We start from the raw sequence: 18,013 nt of genomic DNA, 5'->3' as shown, positions 1-18,013 counted from the left end.
TAGAATAGAATATAACAGAACAGAATAGAAAATAATAGAACTGAACAGAATAGAACAGAATATAATAGAAGAGAACAGAATAGAATGAAATAGAACTGAATACAATCAAATAGAATAGAAAAAATTAGAACAGAATAGAATAGAATTGACTAGAATTTAATAGAACAGAATAAAACTGAACTGAATAGAATAATATGGAATACAATAGAATAGAACAGAATAGAATAGTTCTTTACCGTTCACTTAGGAATTATCAGTGTCTATAAATAAAAAAAAATATATAAAAAACTAAGACTCGGATACAGACTAGGTCAAAGATATAGTTATAAAGTAGGAAACTACAGAAAGATATGTTAAATAACTACACAGATGTCAACAAACAGACATGGATTGCATAGATTTTATAATATCCACTGTTATTATTTTATATATCTTCTAATTGGCAGTGAGGCCAATTAGAAGATATCAGAAGATATAGATATTATAGATACTATTAGAAGTTGGAACATTGTTAAGCTACTCAGTTTTCATATGCATTTTATTCAAATGGGTCTGAATCATCCCAACTTATCTTTGTGTATAATTCATCAATGTAATTCAAATTCATTTTGCAACATATATAAATAACATTTTTTTAACATAACTAAAGAGGTTTATGTAATCAAAATTTATGGAGTACTAAATCAATCAACAATTGAATGCTTGTCAGCCGGCAGTGGTCAAAATGTTGTTTGAATGCGCAAAAAAATAGAGAAAAAAAAAAAAAAACATCCAAACATTTGTGTCAGATCATGGCAGGGGTTACCTTGTCTTTCTCCACAAAGTCCACATAGGATGTTCGCTCGATCTCGACCGGCTGGCCCTGCCGATCATACAACGCCAGTACAAAGTGGAAGAAGTTGGACTTCCTCAGGTTGGATGGAGGCTGCTTCTCAAAGTGAGCTCGGGCCAGTCCCACTCCACTGAAACACAGAGAGGACAAGTCTGAGGGATCAGAGCAAACATGGTAGCAAACCTGGCATCTAGAACCAGCCTGGAGAGGATGTCTGCTTCACACCTTTTTAATTGGCAATAAGTAAACAACAAGGAAGGACAATTGAAACATGCTGCTTTTTAGTAATGATTATTGTTGGGTCCAAGTCCATTGCGGCTTCACGCTGATGTTATTTACAGCAATCAATCGTAAATCATTAGAAGCTGACTCTGAGCTTGGAGATGTGATGAGGAAACTATCACTGGAATCCAGGCAAGACTCTCATCTCTGAGTCTGTCAAAGGAGTCGTTCCTGTTCCTTTGTCTGCTTTTGATGACTTTGATACTTCATTATCAGAGGACTAACTCTGGGACCTCATTTTCACTTTGATATTAGCAAACTTGTCTTTACATGAAGTCTGCTCAGCTAATTAATAACGTGTGATTCACCAGGAAACTCTGAGAAACACAAAGAAAACATTTATCACAGGCGTTTATGGGATAAACAGAAGGCAGTCTGAAGAAAAGAGACGATCCTAAACCTAAACCTATGTTGCCCACAGAGGTGCATCATTTAACTTGTAGCATTTTTACTTGTAGGCAATAAAAAATAACTTGGGAAATGAAGTAATGTCTGTATTTAATTTAAGACTTGATTATAAAAATATTATACAGATATATGTAGATTAAGTTACCAAAGGAAAGCCGTGCGCTGAGCTTAGATTAATTAAAATACGTGCGAGTCATGCAGAGACCCAGGCCTCCTGATTATATGAACTCAATTACACATGATCTTTACATTACGAAAATACAATTAAGTGCTTTATTAGCTACATTTGTACTGATTAATTGTATTTAATACATAATGAAATATAATAAAACATCCTTTCTTGTCCCTTAATGTGGAAATTTGGGCAAAGAAAAGCCCAATGAAAGCCTTCCGGTTAACACATCACTGAAATCACAAAGAGTTACTAAGCTATGAGAACCAATAAGGAATAACACATGTCATCAAGAATTTTATTACATCTCTGAGTAGAGTAGGAGAATAATACCCATGATAAGTTAAATGTATATTTGAACATACAGTGTGGTTATTAAAAAGGCATATTCAGAGTAATGAAATTAAAGGTTAGTGTAGTCAGGTCAGTATGATGACAGCATCAGTGTTAACATGTGTTGAGCAGATGAAAATGGTTAAATTATATATATATATATATATATATATATATATATATATATATATATATATATATATATATATATATATATATATAATATTAATCAGTAGAGGATAAGTGAATGTCTTTGCTGTGCTTCTAATTAAGCATGGAGAGTCAATAGTATATGAATGAATAATGCTTCATGTGTCGAAATGCGATGCCCCTCAGTTATTACCTGCGGAATTTTTTGAATATTAATCTGGCGACTCTGTCAAACTGTTCCAATCTGGAAAGCTCAGCTGCTATTTAACAAAAAATAAACTACTTGTGCCAGATGGTTACAGAACTAAAGAGAAACAGATTAGTGCTACATCTAATTGCTGTCAGGGAACCAGGTTCAGCTTGACAGGCAGGGACACTTTCCATTCTGCTAAAAACGTTTGTGAACCATTAATACATTGCAACCAACCTCCTGAGCGCCTGTGTTTTTACAGTGAGATTTCACCAATTTGTTTTTTGGAGAAAACTGCACTTGCAGCACAAACATCTAGATCATGTTTTGTCATATGAGGGATGTGCAGGCTGTTATTCTATTAAGATAAATTATTAACTCTGGAAAAATGCTCAACAACCTGTGGATCTGGAGAAAAATAGGATCCTAATCATGTGGAGAATTTGCTCCCTATCTACAGGCTCTGGCAGAAAAGGACATGCCATTTCTAACACTTCTCAGTGTTGAATCACAGAGTCATTAGCACTAGTAACTTCACTCTGGATAACAGTTTTCCAGCTTTCTGATTATCCCGCCTTCAGAAACAGGGCACAGCATCACAGAATGAGTACAAGAGCTACCTTAACTCCTGACCAATCAGAGCAGGCCTTGCTGTTTTGAATGTACGTGAGCCTTTAAGCAGAAAAAGGTTTAATTTGATCCATTTTAATTAATAAAAATGTGAAAAAGATTATATATTTATTAATTTTATAGGTTTATAGTTGAATGAGGCAGTTGTTCATCTTATAGTACGAAGCTTCTGATCTTTTAATATGATTCAAATATTTGATCATTAGTTTATTTCTACACATTTATATTTAATTTGTATCAGTTATTAGACCAAATTTGACTTTTGCATGATAGAAAATAAAAAATGAATTAGTTTTGTTTTATCTCTAATGATGTCAATTTTCAGCAGCCACGAACATAACAGAGAGGAAAATAGCCACCCAGAAAAATATCCTTTACCACCAATCCAACACATGAAAGAAAAACACGTTTAAAGCATATAAAATTGATCTAAATACGGGAATTAAATAAAGCAATATTCTGAAGCAAATGTTCTAGTTTTTATTGGTGATTATCATGCCAGAAAAAAATCATTGAAGGTCAGAGGTCACCTGACCTATGATGTGAAAAGTGCATGAAAAGACGCTGCAGGTGTAGAGGGCTCTAAAGTCAATGATCCTGCAGGAGGCGACCTTTGCTCCTAGCCTGCAGAACTCAAAGAGTCCAGCAGGGAAAAGGCTCCAAACAGCAGCCAAATATTTTGACATCAATCTCATTTCCTGGCTCGTTTGGTTTCCTAAAACACTTCATGATCAATACACTGCCGTGGCTTGGAGAAATATTTATTTATGCTCTGGGTTTGTTTTTGGTAACTTGCCGGCCTGCTCTCCCTGTGCTTCCCGGCTCGGGGGTGTTTTCCCAAGACAGCAGATTAATACAGCCGTGACCTTTCTGTACCTCCATTACCGATGCCTAATGCCTCATTTGTAGGCCAGTTTGTTGAAAGCTAATTCTCCTGACTCCCAGTGTTTGGCCGGGTGGACGCAGAGTGGAGAGGCTGCAGAGGAACTCCAGGAGGAGGAGGAGCAGCTCAGGTGTGCATCGAGCCGTTTTAATGGAGGCGCAGTGGGAGCAAAAGCTGCCGGGTGTGGATATAGAAATAACAGCAAGCAGAATGACAGTGAGGATGACTCCAACACCCTCACCATCAAATAAAATCAGTGAATTCCTGTGTGAAGAAAAAAAAAAAACAACTTCACACCTGTCTCCCAGTCCAAGCAGCAGCTTCCATCACCTCCACACTGGAAACAATGCAAGCAATAAATCGTTCATCTGAGAGGAAATCCCAAACAGAGGAAAGCTCAGCAGCAATCATTAATCATGAGTTATTTTCAGGGATGGGAGGAGTTTTAAATCAATCACTAAAAACTCCATCGTCTCATATTCTTTACTCTCTCCCTCTATGCACAAAAATCCAAAATCAAAAAGATGAAACGATTTCAATAGACTTAAAACATTAATGATTTTATTTGCAATCAATTGATTACTGAAATGATTGTCAATGAATTTCATAATGGAAATATAACAGAAATTTTGAGAAAAAAAAAAAGAAAAAACAACCCACTCAGAGAAAGAACTAACAATCACTATAAGTAAATTAAATAAAAAATGAGAAACTTTCCTTGTCTGATATTTTCCACCCAGAATTCTTGCAGTTTTAGTCTGGTTCAGATTCTGTTAAAAAATTAAAATCTTATAATAAGTTATGACTGTAGCTCAGAAGGAAGGAGCAGTTACAGTATCTTGCAAAAAAGTTGTAGGTTTGATTCCAGCTTCCTCCTGCCTTATGTCAGTGTCCCCCTGGGCAATGCAAACAGCACATAAGGGGATGTTTCATAGATCAGAAAAACAGTGACCTCTATAGCTGAGGATCACAGCGACAGAAGACCCTGCATCACTTGGTGGTGAGGCAGGATGAGGGACCAGAGAGGAGGAGATTGATTGCTATTCTTAAGGGGAATGGGTGAGGATGGAGAGTAAGAGGTCAGGCAAATATGGTGTTGGTCTTCAACACCCAGATATCCTCCAGCAGAAGCACACCCAGCAGAGGTCCATTATAGACTCACTGAGACTGAAGCTCCTGCTGCATTTAGGAAGTCCAAGTTGTTGGTCATCTTGTATACTACCATAATTCAGTCTGTCCTGTGTTTGTCTATCTTTGTGGATCGGATCATCAAGAAATCAGGACAGATCAAAACTGCAACAAATATACAGAGAGGGTCAAACTGACCTTCTGTCCATTCACCAGTAGGTTTAGGGCCACAAAAAAAACATCTAAAAAGCCAACAAATCCCACCCATCCTGATCAGAGGCTGCTCAGATCTGCAGCGCGGCGCTACAGAGCTATAAAGCCAAAAACAAACCGACCCACACACAGTTTCCTCCACCAGGCTGTCTCACTGTCAGAAACTAAAGGGTCTTTTGCACCATAAGAGCCCACCTTCTATTTAGAACTGAATTAGCACACCTGTAGCACACAAAAAAGCACACCTGTAGATACTGCTCTTAACCTGTTTGTTATCCTGTTATTTCCCCTTCAAGCTTCCCTCCTGCTGTGGTTTGTCTTAGAACTGCTAATTATAATGAAACAACAAAGCCAGATTCCCGTATTTTGTACCCAAAATTGGCCATTAAAGTTGATTATTGAATCTAAATCTAAAAAATTAATCAATACTGATTTAGAAAGCTTGGTAACCAGACATTACAAAGTATGTATTTGCATACAGTCTCTGTACTTGTATCCTCTAACTTAGAGATCTGTTTGCTGTGGTACCTTACATCACATTTGGTCAGTAATGGTATCTAAACAATTGTAACCCAGATCTGTTATCTAAAATTCAACAAATATTAAACTATGAAATCTATAAATATCTAAAAAAAGTTAAACTTTTTTCAATTCAGAAAAAAAAATTAAATGATAACTAGAAAACTATTGAAAATGCTTATTCTAGATGGAAACTGTTACCGTAGAAACAAATTAAGATCCTAGACCCGATTAACAAAATAAATCAACAAACCTGGGCTGAATTTGGCATGGCTGCCTACTGAACAACATCAACAGCATCACTTCCACTAAACCAGCCATTATCCCAATTAAACAGGATGCTCTGCAGACCAGCCAGACGGCCAATTGCCGCGGCAATGCTCTACCTCCTCTCAGAAAGCTCGTCAGCATTATTATTATTTCAATTATGCTAATTGCAGCTGCATCCACTCATACCCTGCTGTTAGCACTTGGCACAAGGTGTAATAAAAACAGTATCGATGGCACATGGCTCAGACAAACATGCCATGAGTAGCACATATTCCAACAGTACACACGCAGTACAAAAGCAAAGCGAGGAAAACCAGGACAGCCGATCTGCACGGATCCTCCATGAAACCTAAAATTAAAGGTCAGTAAACAATTATTGAGCAGCACAGCCAGAGGTTTAGACCCTCACTTCATAACAGCACACATTTAGAATAAAAGCCGCCTCACTCATCTCTTCACACTGGGTTCAACAGGAAGATCTCCTGCAGCCAGTGATCCCAGTAAAGACCCTGCAGATGAAACCATTTCTATTAACCAACCATTAAAACTGACTTCTGACTGGATCAGCAGAGAAAAGAAGGAACCCAACAGTTTTCCTACAGTTTTCTTAATCTGAGGTCAGTTTCAAAGAGCCGAATATACCAAGGGTGTGGGATGGCGCAATTCCTAGAAATGTAAACCCGCTGACTGTAAAAACAACATCCTTATTCTCAGAGAGTTGAAATATTGCACCTACTGTGCTTTTTGGATTTGAAATTTATAGTTTTAAATCAAATTTTTATGATTATTTGATGAAGAAACTGAGATTTAAATAAAATCCTTCATAAAGTCCGACTCTGTCGCTACTGTAGCATCTTTAGCCTTTCCTCATTGTCTGCATTTCATAATGTTTCACTTGTGTTAAAACCTCCTTTATTATGTTGTGTTTGGATTGATTTATCAAATAACCTATCTTTCGATCTTTTTAAATCCCTGATGTTGAAAAAAATGACCACAAAAAAATAAGAACAACATAAAGGATTGTCTTTGTATTATGTCTCTTCTTCAGTGTCAGTCTTTAATTTAATTATAGATTAGAAGCATCTTTGTCCCATTTCTCTTTCATCTGTTCTCAGGTTTATTCATTAATCTTCTGCAAAAGTTTCTGCATTTTGTTTGTTGTTCTTTTGCTTTAACTTTCCTTTTCTGCCCATTTTCTGTTACTTCTTCACCGATGTTTCAGGTCTCATTATCCTTCTTTTTTAATTGCCATAAAACTCATCGTTTTGTACCTTATCAGATGTTTCGGGTTTCCTCAAAGACTTTTATTTTGGAAGTCTGTGATAGTCCTCGGTCCTGTCTGAAGCTAAATGCAGAATAAACAAAGAGCCTGCCCCAGCTCAGACCTAAACGTTTCCATGACAGGGCGGGAGGTTAGCAGAGCTGAGGCTGATGAACATTAGAGTTCATAAAGTACAAGGAAAGGATACATTCTTTATAACTGAGACACCTGGAGGTAATAAAAGCTTGTCTGGTTGCTCAGTGTTTATGCAGTCAGTGTGATCAGTTTCATCCTCAGCATTGTGACCTTGACCAGTAGAAAAATGTTTAACTCTATCAGATAAGAAGCTCAGAGATCTGACAACTAACCTAACAGCAGCGTTATAGACTTTAGCAGTTTGATCTGTTTATGCTTGTTAGTTTTCTGCAGCTGTCATTTACCTTGCTACAATTAGAGGATAATTAATATCAAAATCACTATAACAGTTCAATTAAAAAGTAATGATAATATTGTACCTAAATACAATACAGTTACATAATTACTAGCAGTAATTTCACCAGTTTGATAATCAATTTAAGAAGTTAACTAACAAGACAAAAAAAACCCCAACAAACTAGCATTAAAACATAAAATAATAAAATTTTCACCTCATTAAAGTCTTCCTTTCTCGATCAGGAAAAGTAAACTTGTTGGATTTCAGGCATAATTTTTAAACACATCTCTTTATAATGCCAAATGTATATAAAAAAAATTATTATGTATAAATAATAGCACAATAATAAAAAAGACCTCTGCATCGCGGTGAGTTTTATTGGAATCAATGGTTTTATTTGGCCATCTGGCTGGTCAGTCAACTCTGTGATTATTGCGTCTACAAACTCAGGATCACAATCTGTTATATAGATTCAGAAACTCCTCATTCTGACCCAGAAACTGTCCATCCATCTTTGAAAACCCGATCCTCATTGTCCCTTGAGAACTAATTCTTATTCTCTAGTTTGTAGAGAGTTAAACCTGACAAAAACATTAAAAAACAGATTGATTCAATTACAGCTTCTTGAAGAGCTTTAGTTGTTGTTTGAAATACTTGGTATTCTCATTATATTTATAGTCAATTAATTTGTAGTGAACCTTTCAGGTAGTCACAAAGGTTTTCTCTCTGAACTTCCTCAGATGAAGGAATCAGAGATCTGTTGAATAAAATAAAACTTTCTGACATCCGTCAAAGCGTGTTAAAACATGCAGGTGTGTGCAAACATCCGGCAGGAATAAAATTAACAGAAAAAAGCACAAACACACACACACAAACACGCACACAGACCATCTGTAATTGCTATGGGTGTTGAGTTTGGCTCGTTAAAATATGCACACTTTGTTGGTGTGCAGGGCTCTGTGTTTGTGCTGATTTATCCGGGGCAGAAATATATTTCCTCGCTGTCTCTCTCACACAAACACATGTTTGGTCAGCTCTTATTATCTGTGTAATACGCACTAATGACTTAAACACTAAAACACATGGAGATGACAGATTGCATAGAGAAATCTTTTTTTTTATTTGCATCATTTTCTAGTGTTTTCTGTGTTTTCAATGCCTTGTTCTCATCATCAGGCTAAAGTACGACCAGTCACGAATACATGGGAAATTCTGATTTTACGTTGAATCTTCATTGATTATTTTTGTCATAAAATTGTTTTTTAAAATAAATGGAATACATCTACCTAAAAAAATAGCCAAAAACCATATTATTCAGATAACATAATCAATTAATGACTGTGCAGAAAAGTGTGAAAAGCATTCAAACAGACAGTCCCAAGTTACATAAGTAATTATGATTTATTTTTTTAAATGTGGTAAAAACTGTTTGTTATTGCGAGTTTAATCCAGACCAAAAGTTTGGTTAGTGTGCAATGGGAGGCATTTGAAGCAAATATTCAAGAAAAACTATATCAGAAAGTTGAATTTTCAAAAGACGATATTTGTACTAAAATGCATTTACAATAATGCTGCAAGAAAGTTAATGTGGCCAAAGGAATCTTATAATCCAGGTGGAAAGCAGGAGAAGTCCTGATGTAGTGAATAATAAAACCTAGTTGCGGGGATCAAATAACAGAGAAAGAAGGAAGTTTCACTCAGATCCCCTCCAGGGAAAGATGGGCATCATGGTGTTGATATGCTCTCTGGTGACCATGGTGGCTGTTTTGTCAATATATTCCTGACCCTTCTACACTGGCTGGACACTGGCTTGGTCACCAGAAAAAACTAAACAAAAAAAAACATTTGAACACTAAATACAAAGATCCACATTCCATCTGTTCCAAACTACCTCAGGAAAAATCCTCTTTGGAAAAACTGACTTGATTAGCTCGGCAGTGGGGTCATGATGTGGTCAGACAGGCTGTTTGCTGCAGCGAGGGGCCTTTAACAAGTACTGTAGCTTTACTGTCACACTCACTCAGATTTTTCTATTTCACCAACATTCTGAAATGTTGAGCAAACGGAGAGCATTTGTCTTCTGAAAGTCAACCTGTTTTAACAGAACTTAAGCCTTAAGGAGGGTGAAGTTGTTCCAACAGTCAGGTTGAAGTTCGGCTCTAAAGGGTTTGGATCATTTACTGTTCTGACACCAAACTGCATCAAATCTACGTCCAGAGAGAACATTTCAACTGGAGCCAAAACTAAGGATTTTAACAGCGTATAACTATCTGAACATATTAGGAGCAAATGTTTCATTTAACCTTTAACATTTAACTCTAACCTCTTCATTTTAAACACCAATTAGTCATTTTATTGAATACCATGATCATTTAGCTGATAGAAATATGACTTTGTAGATATTAAATAAAGTATTGCTGACAGGATCAATTACAGTAAAGTTGAATTTAGTTTAATTGGATTTTACGTCCTAAAAACCTGACCCGTTTTTTATGCTCACACCTTTCAGTTCTACTCTTTGGTTTGTTGACCATGTTGCTGCGAGAAATGCATTGTGGGAGCTTGCGGGTGGCGGCGGTGAACAGAAGGAGGACACGCCCCCTGACTGATTTCCATTTGTGCTTCTTAATAGTGTGTGTCATTCCTAATTAGGCTGCAATGCGGGAGGAAAAACGACGGCTCGTTGCCGGAATGTGCTGCTGCTGTCATGCTGCAATTACCAACAAATTAGTCTTTAGGCTGAAGGGGTTTCTGCATGTGCTCACACACTCCTGACCCACCCTGTGTGTGTGCGGCGGTGGGCTGGTGTGTTAATTGGTTTGTTCTGAGGACTGAAAGTGTAAAAAAACTTTAAACATGTCAGTCTGGGATCTGCAGCTGTTTTCTTTGCTGAACTAACAGGATCAAAAGTGTTGCTCTATGAAACGTCCATCTGACGGGAACAGTACAGAGGCCAGGAGGTGAAGGATGAACTTAAGGAGCAAGAAGGAAACACAGATTTATATCTGCGTTCTGGAATATTCCAAGATAAACTACTTCTTAAAGGGCATTTATAAACCTACTTCCACTGAATGAACGGCTGGGAAGACTGGGAATGTTACAGAACCTCTTTCCAAAACGTTCAATGTCTATGGACGACAGAATAAGATATAACGAATCAAAGACATCCAGTCAGATGTTGTTGAATTGAATCACTGGATATGCAGCTGAAACCAGATGTTTGCAGCCACTGTTTTTGGTGAAAGACAATTAAACCTGCCCTGTTTTATGGCGCTTGGCATTATTAAAGCTATATCTATTTTTTTTTTTTTAGAGATAATGTTAATCTCTTCTAATTGGTAGAATTACCTTTAAATAGATTTGAGTGAAGTATTTTGGGATCTTAGGGCCCCAATCTGGAGGTATGCTGATGGACATTGTCCTACTGGAAGACATATTTAACCAAAGCTTTAACATCCTGGATGATGTTTTGGAACGTTGCCCTGATATTCACACACTCACACACAACATGATGCTGCCACCACCGTACTTTAGAGTAGGAATGGTTTCCCTTTATGGGTCTCAGAAACAGCCTCCATCTGCTCGCTTTTATAACCTGACACTTCCATGATATTTACACCTGAATACAACTGTTCAGCATCTAGAAGCTCTACTCAAACCAACTTGATTGATGAACCATGATGTAACAAAGGAAAAGAGTGTGATTGAGGAGTCATTTTCTTTTGGCAATATTAACTACAAAATAAACAAAAATAAAACTAAATCCTACTCAGATTTTATTTGTCTGTCTTGGTTTAGATAGTCTGTTAGTTTTCCTCTCCTTTTGTGGACTGCTGATCCGAAAACTTTCTTTTTTTGTTGTTGCTTAATGGCCCTGAGATTCTTATAAGAGATTGATTCTGTCAGAAACCTTTTTTTTTCCTATGAGAAAATGTGTTTTGCTTTACTAACATCGTCATATGGAGGTTTGGGACATCCGTTGCTCTTTCTTCTAAACAGGTTAGTTTCCTTTTTCTTGTTTTTCACGTAACCTGACTGAGCGTTGCTTTCAGGGGTTGGAGTAAATATCAGTTTTCTGGTAGGCCAATGCAGTCAGTGCTGTGTGTAGGCTTCAGGATTCAGGTCTGCAGGTGTGTTGTTGCTTTCCATCTTGAAGCGATTCGGATATATTTCCAGTTTTGTCAGGTTGAATTATTTCTCTTCTCGGCTGAGGATGGATGACAGTTGGACGGTTGCAGCTGCAGGTTGGCTTTGCTCAGCTGTTTGTACCGAAATGCATCATTTATCGTTTCAAGCATCCCATCCTTTAGTGTGGTCACTCGTTCCTCAACCGAGCAGAGCTCCAGGTGGCAGGTCTTCCTGCATGTTGTTCATCTCCATTGGCTCACAGATTGAAAGCTTTTCCTTCATTTTCAGAACGTGAAGATGTTCAATAAAGGCTGTATGGGTAATGGATTGATGAACGGGAATAAAATAACAGCACAGAGATCAGAAGTGATTCAGCCAGATATAAACTGTAGCTCACCTGCTGCTCTGGCTTTTTCTTTTCAATGAATTTTAATCAGTCAAACTTTTCTGCATTACTGCAAAACATGCAGCTGCACAGAAATATGGGACAGAGTGATCAAGATGGTGCTGTGTTGCATTATAAGAGACTGAAGCTTTTTCTTTAACTCTACCACCTCTTCTTAAGGCATCAGAGGATTAAAAAGGCTCCTGGATCTGCTGTTTAGACAGTTTCCATTTTAATTAGGAGAAAAAGTGCAGAAGACCTTCACAGGGAAGAGAGGAGTTGGTTTGATCTCTGGTTTTCCCTCGCTTTTGTCTAAGAAGCAGTACGCAGAAAACTCTGCCACTGTTTGATGGCAAACGATATAGGAGAGGAGAATCAATCATTAGCTCCCAATGCACCACCACCTGCTGGAGATGCCAACAACCTTTAACCCCAGAGGACAAAGATCTGCAAGAAATAGGTAGCAATCGCTCAGCTTCTGAGAGATCCGAGGGAAATATAGAGCTGCTATACATTCAAATACACCAAAACACACCAGAGCACGGATTTTCCTGTAGAAATTAAGCCTGGTGCTGATATAAGATTTTCATACTTTAAGTTTCCTGTAAAATATACCTGAAAGATCTTTAAAAAGACTCATGTAACAAACTGAGAAAAAAAAATGTGTGTATTTTTTTTGTATATTTCCACCTCATTTTGTATCCCAAAGACGTTTGGCTTATAAAATGTATTAATATAAAATTCATCTTCGTTTGTTTTTCCTAAACTGAGAATTGGGATAAGCCGATTTTCTTTCTTTGAAATGACTTGATTCCTCATGTTTGATTGATTTAAACACCTTGAACTATAGAAAGTTTTTCCTAATAAAAAAAAGATTCTCAAATACTTCACATCTGCAGCTCTGAGCTGCCTGAAGATTTCATGCTTCATGTTTCACCCTAAATCTTAACATGAATCTATTGTTTTGAATCAGCAATCAGTTTGCAGAAATCTCTCCATGTGAACTTCACAGATCGTATCACTGACAGCCATTGTTCTTCATGGGGTGTTTCAGGCCTTTTTTAAAGTCCTGAAAAAAGAAGATTTAAGGCTTAAGATTTAATGTTATCTGAAAATTGTCCTCAGAGGAATTATCAGAATGCAAATTCACATTTTTGAATTGCAAAATAAGATTTTGATTTTGTGCTAAAATTTTAACATTATATAAACTAAAGAAATAAAATTTAAAATTGAATCGATCCAAATTTTGAGTCCCAGATCACAGCTTCTTTTGTCAATGATATTTCTGAGACTTTAACCAACTACAGTTTTTGTTTTCATGTTTCTGACCATCAGATCTAACAAAAGCATTAAAGGATCCAGATGTTTTGTTTTGGACCATGACTGAATACAGAACATTGATTTAGAGGCTTTGATCCAATCCGACTGAAGGAGCATTGTGCAACAAAATATTGAGGTTCTACTCTGACCCAATCATGCTGGTTTTATCGGACTTAAAATTGAGCTCTTAGGGAGTATTTCTTTTTTCTGGACTGGATGGTTTCTAAATCAAGGTGGCCTTTAGTTAAAATAAATCTACCATGAGACGGAACAAAAAAAGGTCTCTGATGTTATGAGACTATGTAAAAAAGTAAGAATCCCGGATATGTGTAGTAACAAAATAAACCGTATTAAGTTAAACCACATCTAATAAATCTCTTTAATGTTCATTTTCTTCCCCTTTTTGTCATTCACTCAAACTGATTTAGAAATCGGATCACCAATTTAAGAGCATTTAGTGTCAGATTTTATTTCACCCCTTTCATTTCTGAATAAATCTTTAAAATGCAAGTTGATGAGAAACTGGAACATGTTTAAATATCCATGTCAGAATTATAGTCTCTTTGAGAGATTAAAGAGATGGGATAAACATTCAGTTAACTTGACAAATCCAGAGAGGTTGGAAAGTTGTCTCAACAAAAATTCACGTGTTTGTGGTTTAAATACTAACATGAAAATAAAATGATTCAACTCAATATCTGGGTCTTCAACAGTTTTGGGGTTTTTGAACTGGATTTCTAAATAAATTGCATTTAACTAATATATTTTTGATAGAATTTTATCTCAGGTTTTTAGTCAGAGATTGCACCAGAAATCTGTGAGATTTAATGGACCAGTGAATAAAGTGGAACTCTTTCTCAGCTAAAGAACATTCAGGATTAAAGATTGTGGGTGAGTTCCAGCCTGATCTGGTGATCTCCTGCTCAGCTTCAATGAATGATCTAAACTCAAACACTTTGCTCATCCAGACCAGAATCAATAAGTTCTGATCAGTTTCCCAGCTTTGGTTACTTGGTTCTCCTTAATCCAGAATCCAGATATTTTCCTGAATTAAATTTTTTGAATTAGTTGAATCAAAGCATAACTCTTTCCTGATATAATTTATTTTATTTTAATAACCCTAATAGAAGTTTTTTTTACTAGTAGCATTTTATTTGTGTCATTTATTTCGGTTCTCAAATTATAACTAAAGCCTCACCTGAAGCTGTTTGACTTTATCTGGAAATTTTTCTTTTTTAGAATTTTTATAAAATCCTTCTTTTAACTTCAAAGCTAATGGATGAACACCAGCTGGGTTCTCTTCGGCACATCCATCATCTTCTTTCTCACTTTAGGTTATACGACTGAAAACACTCAGATTAACATTTTTCTTTCTTTCTTTTTTTTTTTTTTGGAAAAAAATTCACCGAAATCTACAGTCCCAGCCTCACAGGCTCAGAAACTCTGACATTAAACCCCGGAGCGCCTTTCTTGGGCTCATTTTCACCGGTTTTTTTCATCATAATTATTATATATGCGTGTATTTTATAATTTCCTTTGCATTAAATTTTCTGTTTTTTTTATAAAACATATTTGACATATTATTACTCTCCCAGACCGACTTCCAAACTGAATGACTTTTAAATCCGACATAAAGGGAGTTTATTCAGCTTAGTTACAGATTTTGTTGTTGTTGCAGCAAAAGCTCGTTTTTTGTAGTTTGTGAAATGTGCCACCCTCATGAGATCTAGATAGAATAGTCTGAACTTTTATTTGAGAAAAAAAAAATTAAATCAGCACAATAACATGTTATGCTTCTGGTTGTCAAATGATAAATGTCTTAATTAGTTACTTACATTATTTCTAAGCTATATAAAAATACAGAAATTTATAAAGGATGCCGCAGAAACGTGAAACGAAACGGTGCTTTAATCTTCATGTGTTTTAAAACAAGGAACGAAAATCTAAACCTGATCACTAAAGTTGGAAGTTTTTCTGAAACTTTTCACAGGATGAAAAATTTAACTTTTAAAACTGTGTGCATTTAGAATTCCAAACCTGCCCTCCTGTTAGAACTGATTGGTGCGCGGATTTTTGTGGCTTATTTGCCGCAAAAGTTTGCGCATCTTCCTCCTCCTGTTGATGGATCTGCACTAAGTTCAACCATGGCAGAAACCCGCATTGATTTATTGAAGCCAAGCGCTCAAATTTCCCATTCAAACCCCTCGGAGCGCGGATTGGGGTCAGTAGCAGTTCCCTTAAAGAATGAACTTTAATTGAAGCCACACATTGCTGGTTTTATTCTCAGCTTCTGGGAAACATGAAATAAATTATGACGAACTTTAAATGATTCTGAATCTTCTCAAAGATTTATTTTTATTTTTTTAAAGTATGGAATTATTTTTAAAACTCGTTATTAATTGTTTAAAAGCTCAATAGGCGGTTTTTATACCTTGAAATGTTTAGCCGCGGTGTGCGCAGCAGCCACGGCCTCTTTGCGCTCTTTACGCGCTGTGCTTCCGCGGCAGGAATAGTATATTAATTGTTTTTAAATGAACAAGGCTAAGTTTAGATATTTATCCATTATTTCTGGGTAGTTTTAGGACAAAGCAGCGAGAAGCAACTGCTAGATTTAAAACCGGTGGAGAGAAGAAGGGAGGAGGCGTGAGGAAGCAGCTGCGCGCCGCCGAAAATCATCCCAGTGGGTGAAATGATGGAAAGCAGGAGAGTGTTTGAGTTTTTAATTTCTCTTATGATATAAATTCAAAATATGTTCATTTTTTATGTTTTGATGATAAATAAATCTAGATGCGCTTAATGCCATAGTTTATCTGGAAAGTTTTCCTCAAATCTTCATCCTGCTTAAATTATTTGCAGTTGTCAGATTTAAAATGTCAGTATCCCAGTCGGACTTAGTTTAACTTTAACTCTCTGTTTTGTTCATGAAGCCTCGCAGATCCTCCTGTGTGCTTTCATGTCCACGCCGGAGTTTCTAGGTGCAGCTGCGCGGTGTGTTTTACCTCTGGGCCGCTGTGTTGGCGTCCAAAATCCCTGCGCCCTGCATCCAGGAACGGACCGGGGTCATGCCGGTGGGGAGCGGCTCCTCCTTCATGGTCAGGGCCCCCCGGGGGAGGCTGTCCTGGATGGAGAACATCAGAATGTCCTTCTGGGAGCTTTTTCTTCACCAGAAACAAGGCAGAAGATGAAGAGTAATCCTCCCTGTACCAAGCGCTCAAAGAAGCCAAAGGACCACCTGGATTAAGGTGGAGAAAAGAGGAGTGATGAGGAGGAGGGGAGGAGGTGGATGAGGAGGGCGGGGGGGAGGCCCAGCAGCTACCTTCCCCAAAGTACCGGGTCCTGATCCAGAGAAGAGCCGCGGATTCCTCTGGGCTTCGCCGGGCTTGGTTTAGATCCCAGCCGCGAGTTGAGCTAAAAGAGGGCGGAGGGAAGAGCGCGGAGCGGGCAGAGCATCTCAGAGGAGCTGCAGAGGGTCCGGGGAGCCGGAGCGCACGAAGCCGGGATCAGAGGGAGACGAGCAGCCACGGATTGAGCGGCGAGTAAAAGTGGGATAAAAAAAGGGAGAGCGCTTCAAAAAGGGAGTAAAATGAAATGATTAGCAAACAAGAGGGAGGGACGGGCCATGGAAAGCTGCTGCTCTCGGGGGAACAGGGGGATTGGGCAGCGAGAAATCTGCCCTTCCCTCCCCGGCTCTTTATGGCTCCTCCGTCCCGGCGGAGAGCTCCTTCTCTCGGTCTCTATGCACAGCAGGTCCCGGGGGACCAGCGTGGAGCAGAGGGGGGCGGGGCCTAACCATATAAGGAATCCTAATTTGAATATCCGTCTCACCTCTGGCGTGTGATTGGCTGCATTTTCTAGGTGCGTCACTTATTTTTTTAAGAGCGCTCCAAATATGGGATTCCGCGTGTTGGGCCGCGCGGACTGTGGAAAAAAGGTAAACACTAGACGCACTGATGACATGTGACCGATGATGGCCCCTGAGAGCGCAGGGGCCCAACATGCATTTCAAGCTGAGTGACTCTGAAGCAGGTTATTGATCTGGATCTGGATCCACCCAGACTCCAGTTGTGGTGGATTTCTGTTTAGCGCTCCTCATTCTGGCTTTTTATTTCTACATGCAGACATATGGCGCTCTGCTTCTTTATGGGCACAGCAGGCGCCAACATCACTAATCAGACGCGCTTCCGCGCCAGAAATGATTTCACATCAAACAATTAAAACAGAACAGGATCCAGTGCAAACAATAGCAATCTGAATTTCATTACAAACATTCTGGAAGTTATGTTTGATCGCTGCTCGTGACTTTTTGTGCACGAGGATGCGGACATACCCTAACGTGTGTATTTGTCAGTTTTTGTTTGAGTATTTTTCTTCTTTTTTTTTTTTTTTTTTTCAGAAATCCTCTAATTAAGCAGAAACTCCGGAGCAGCACTGATTAAATATTTATCCTCCTTTAGCCCAGTGCCTTCCTCCTGGGAA

At 37.9% G+C, this 18,013-nt stretch overlaps 1 protein-coding gene across 4 annotated transcripts in view; it reads right to left on the bottom strand.

The window, feature by feature from the left end:
• The window catches only part of LOC107082714 (transcription factor COE3-like), a 119,333-nt gene extending 102,096 nt beyond the window's left edge, over window positions 1–17,237 (bottom strand). For 2 of the 4 annotated variants that reach the window (XM_015371514.1, XM_015371515.1), the window contains exons 1-2: window positions 16,537–17,237; window positions 806–962 (exon numbers count right to left, since the gene is read on the bottom strand). In XM_015371514.1, coding sequence (XP_015227000.1) covers window positions 806–962; window positions 16,537–16,670 — 291 coding nt within the window. In that variant the 5' untranslated portion in view covers window positions 16,671–17,237. The remainder of the gene's footprint in view (window positions 1–805; window positions 963–16,536) is intronic. The other 2 variants (XM_015371513.1, XM_015371516.1) reach the window with 2 other exon arrangements.
• Between the last annotated feature and the right edge of the window lie 776 nt (window positions 17,238–18,013).

This window comes from Cyprinodon variegatus, unplaced genomic scaffold, assembly GCF_000732505.1.
Source record: "Cyprinodon variegatus isolate N-32 unplaced genomic scaffold, C_variegatus-1.0 Scaffold59, whole genome shotgun sequence".
NCBI classification, from domain to species: domain Eukaryota; kingdom Metazoa; phylum Chordata; class Actinopteri; order Cyprinodontiformes; family Cyprinodontidae; genus Cyprinodon; species Cyprinodon variegatus.
Note: the sequence above shows the minus strand (reverse complement) of the source record. Positions and strands in the feature narration are given on the sequence as shown.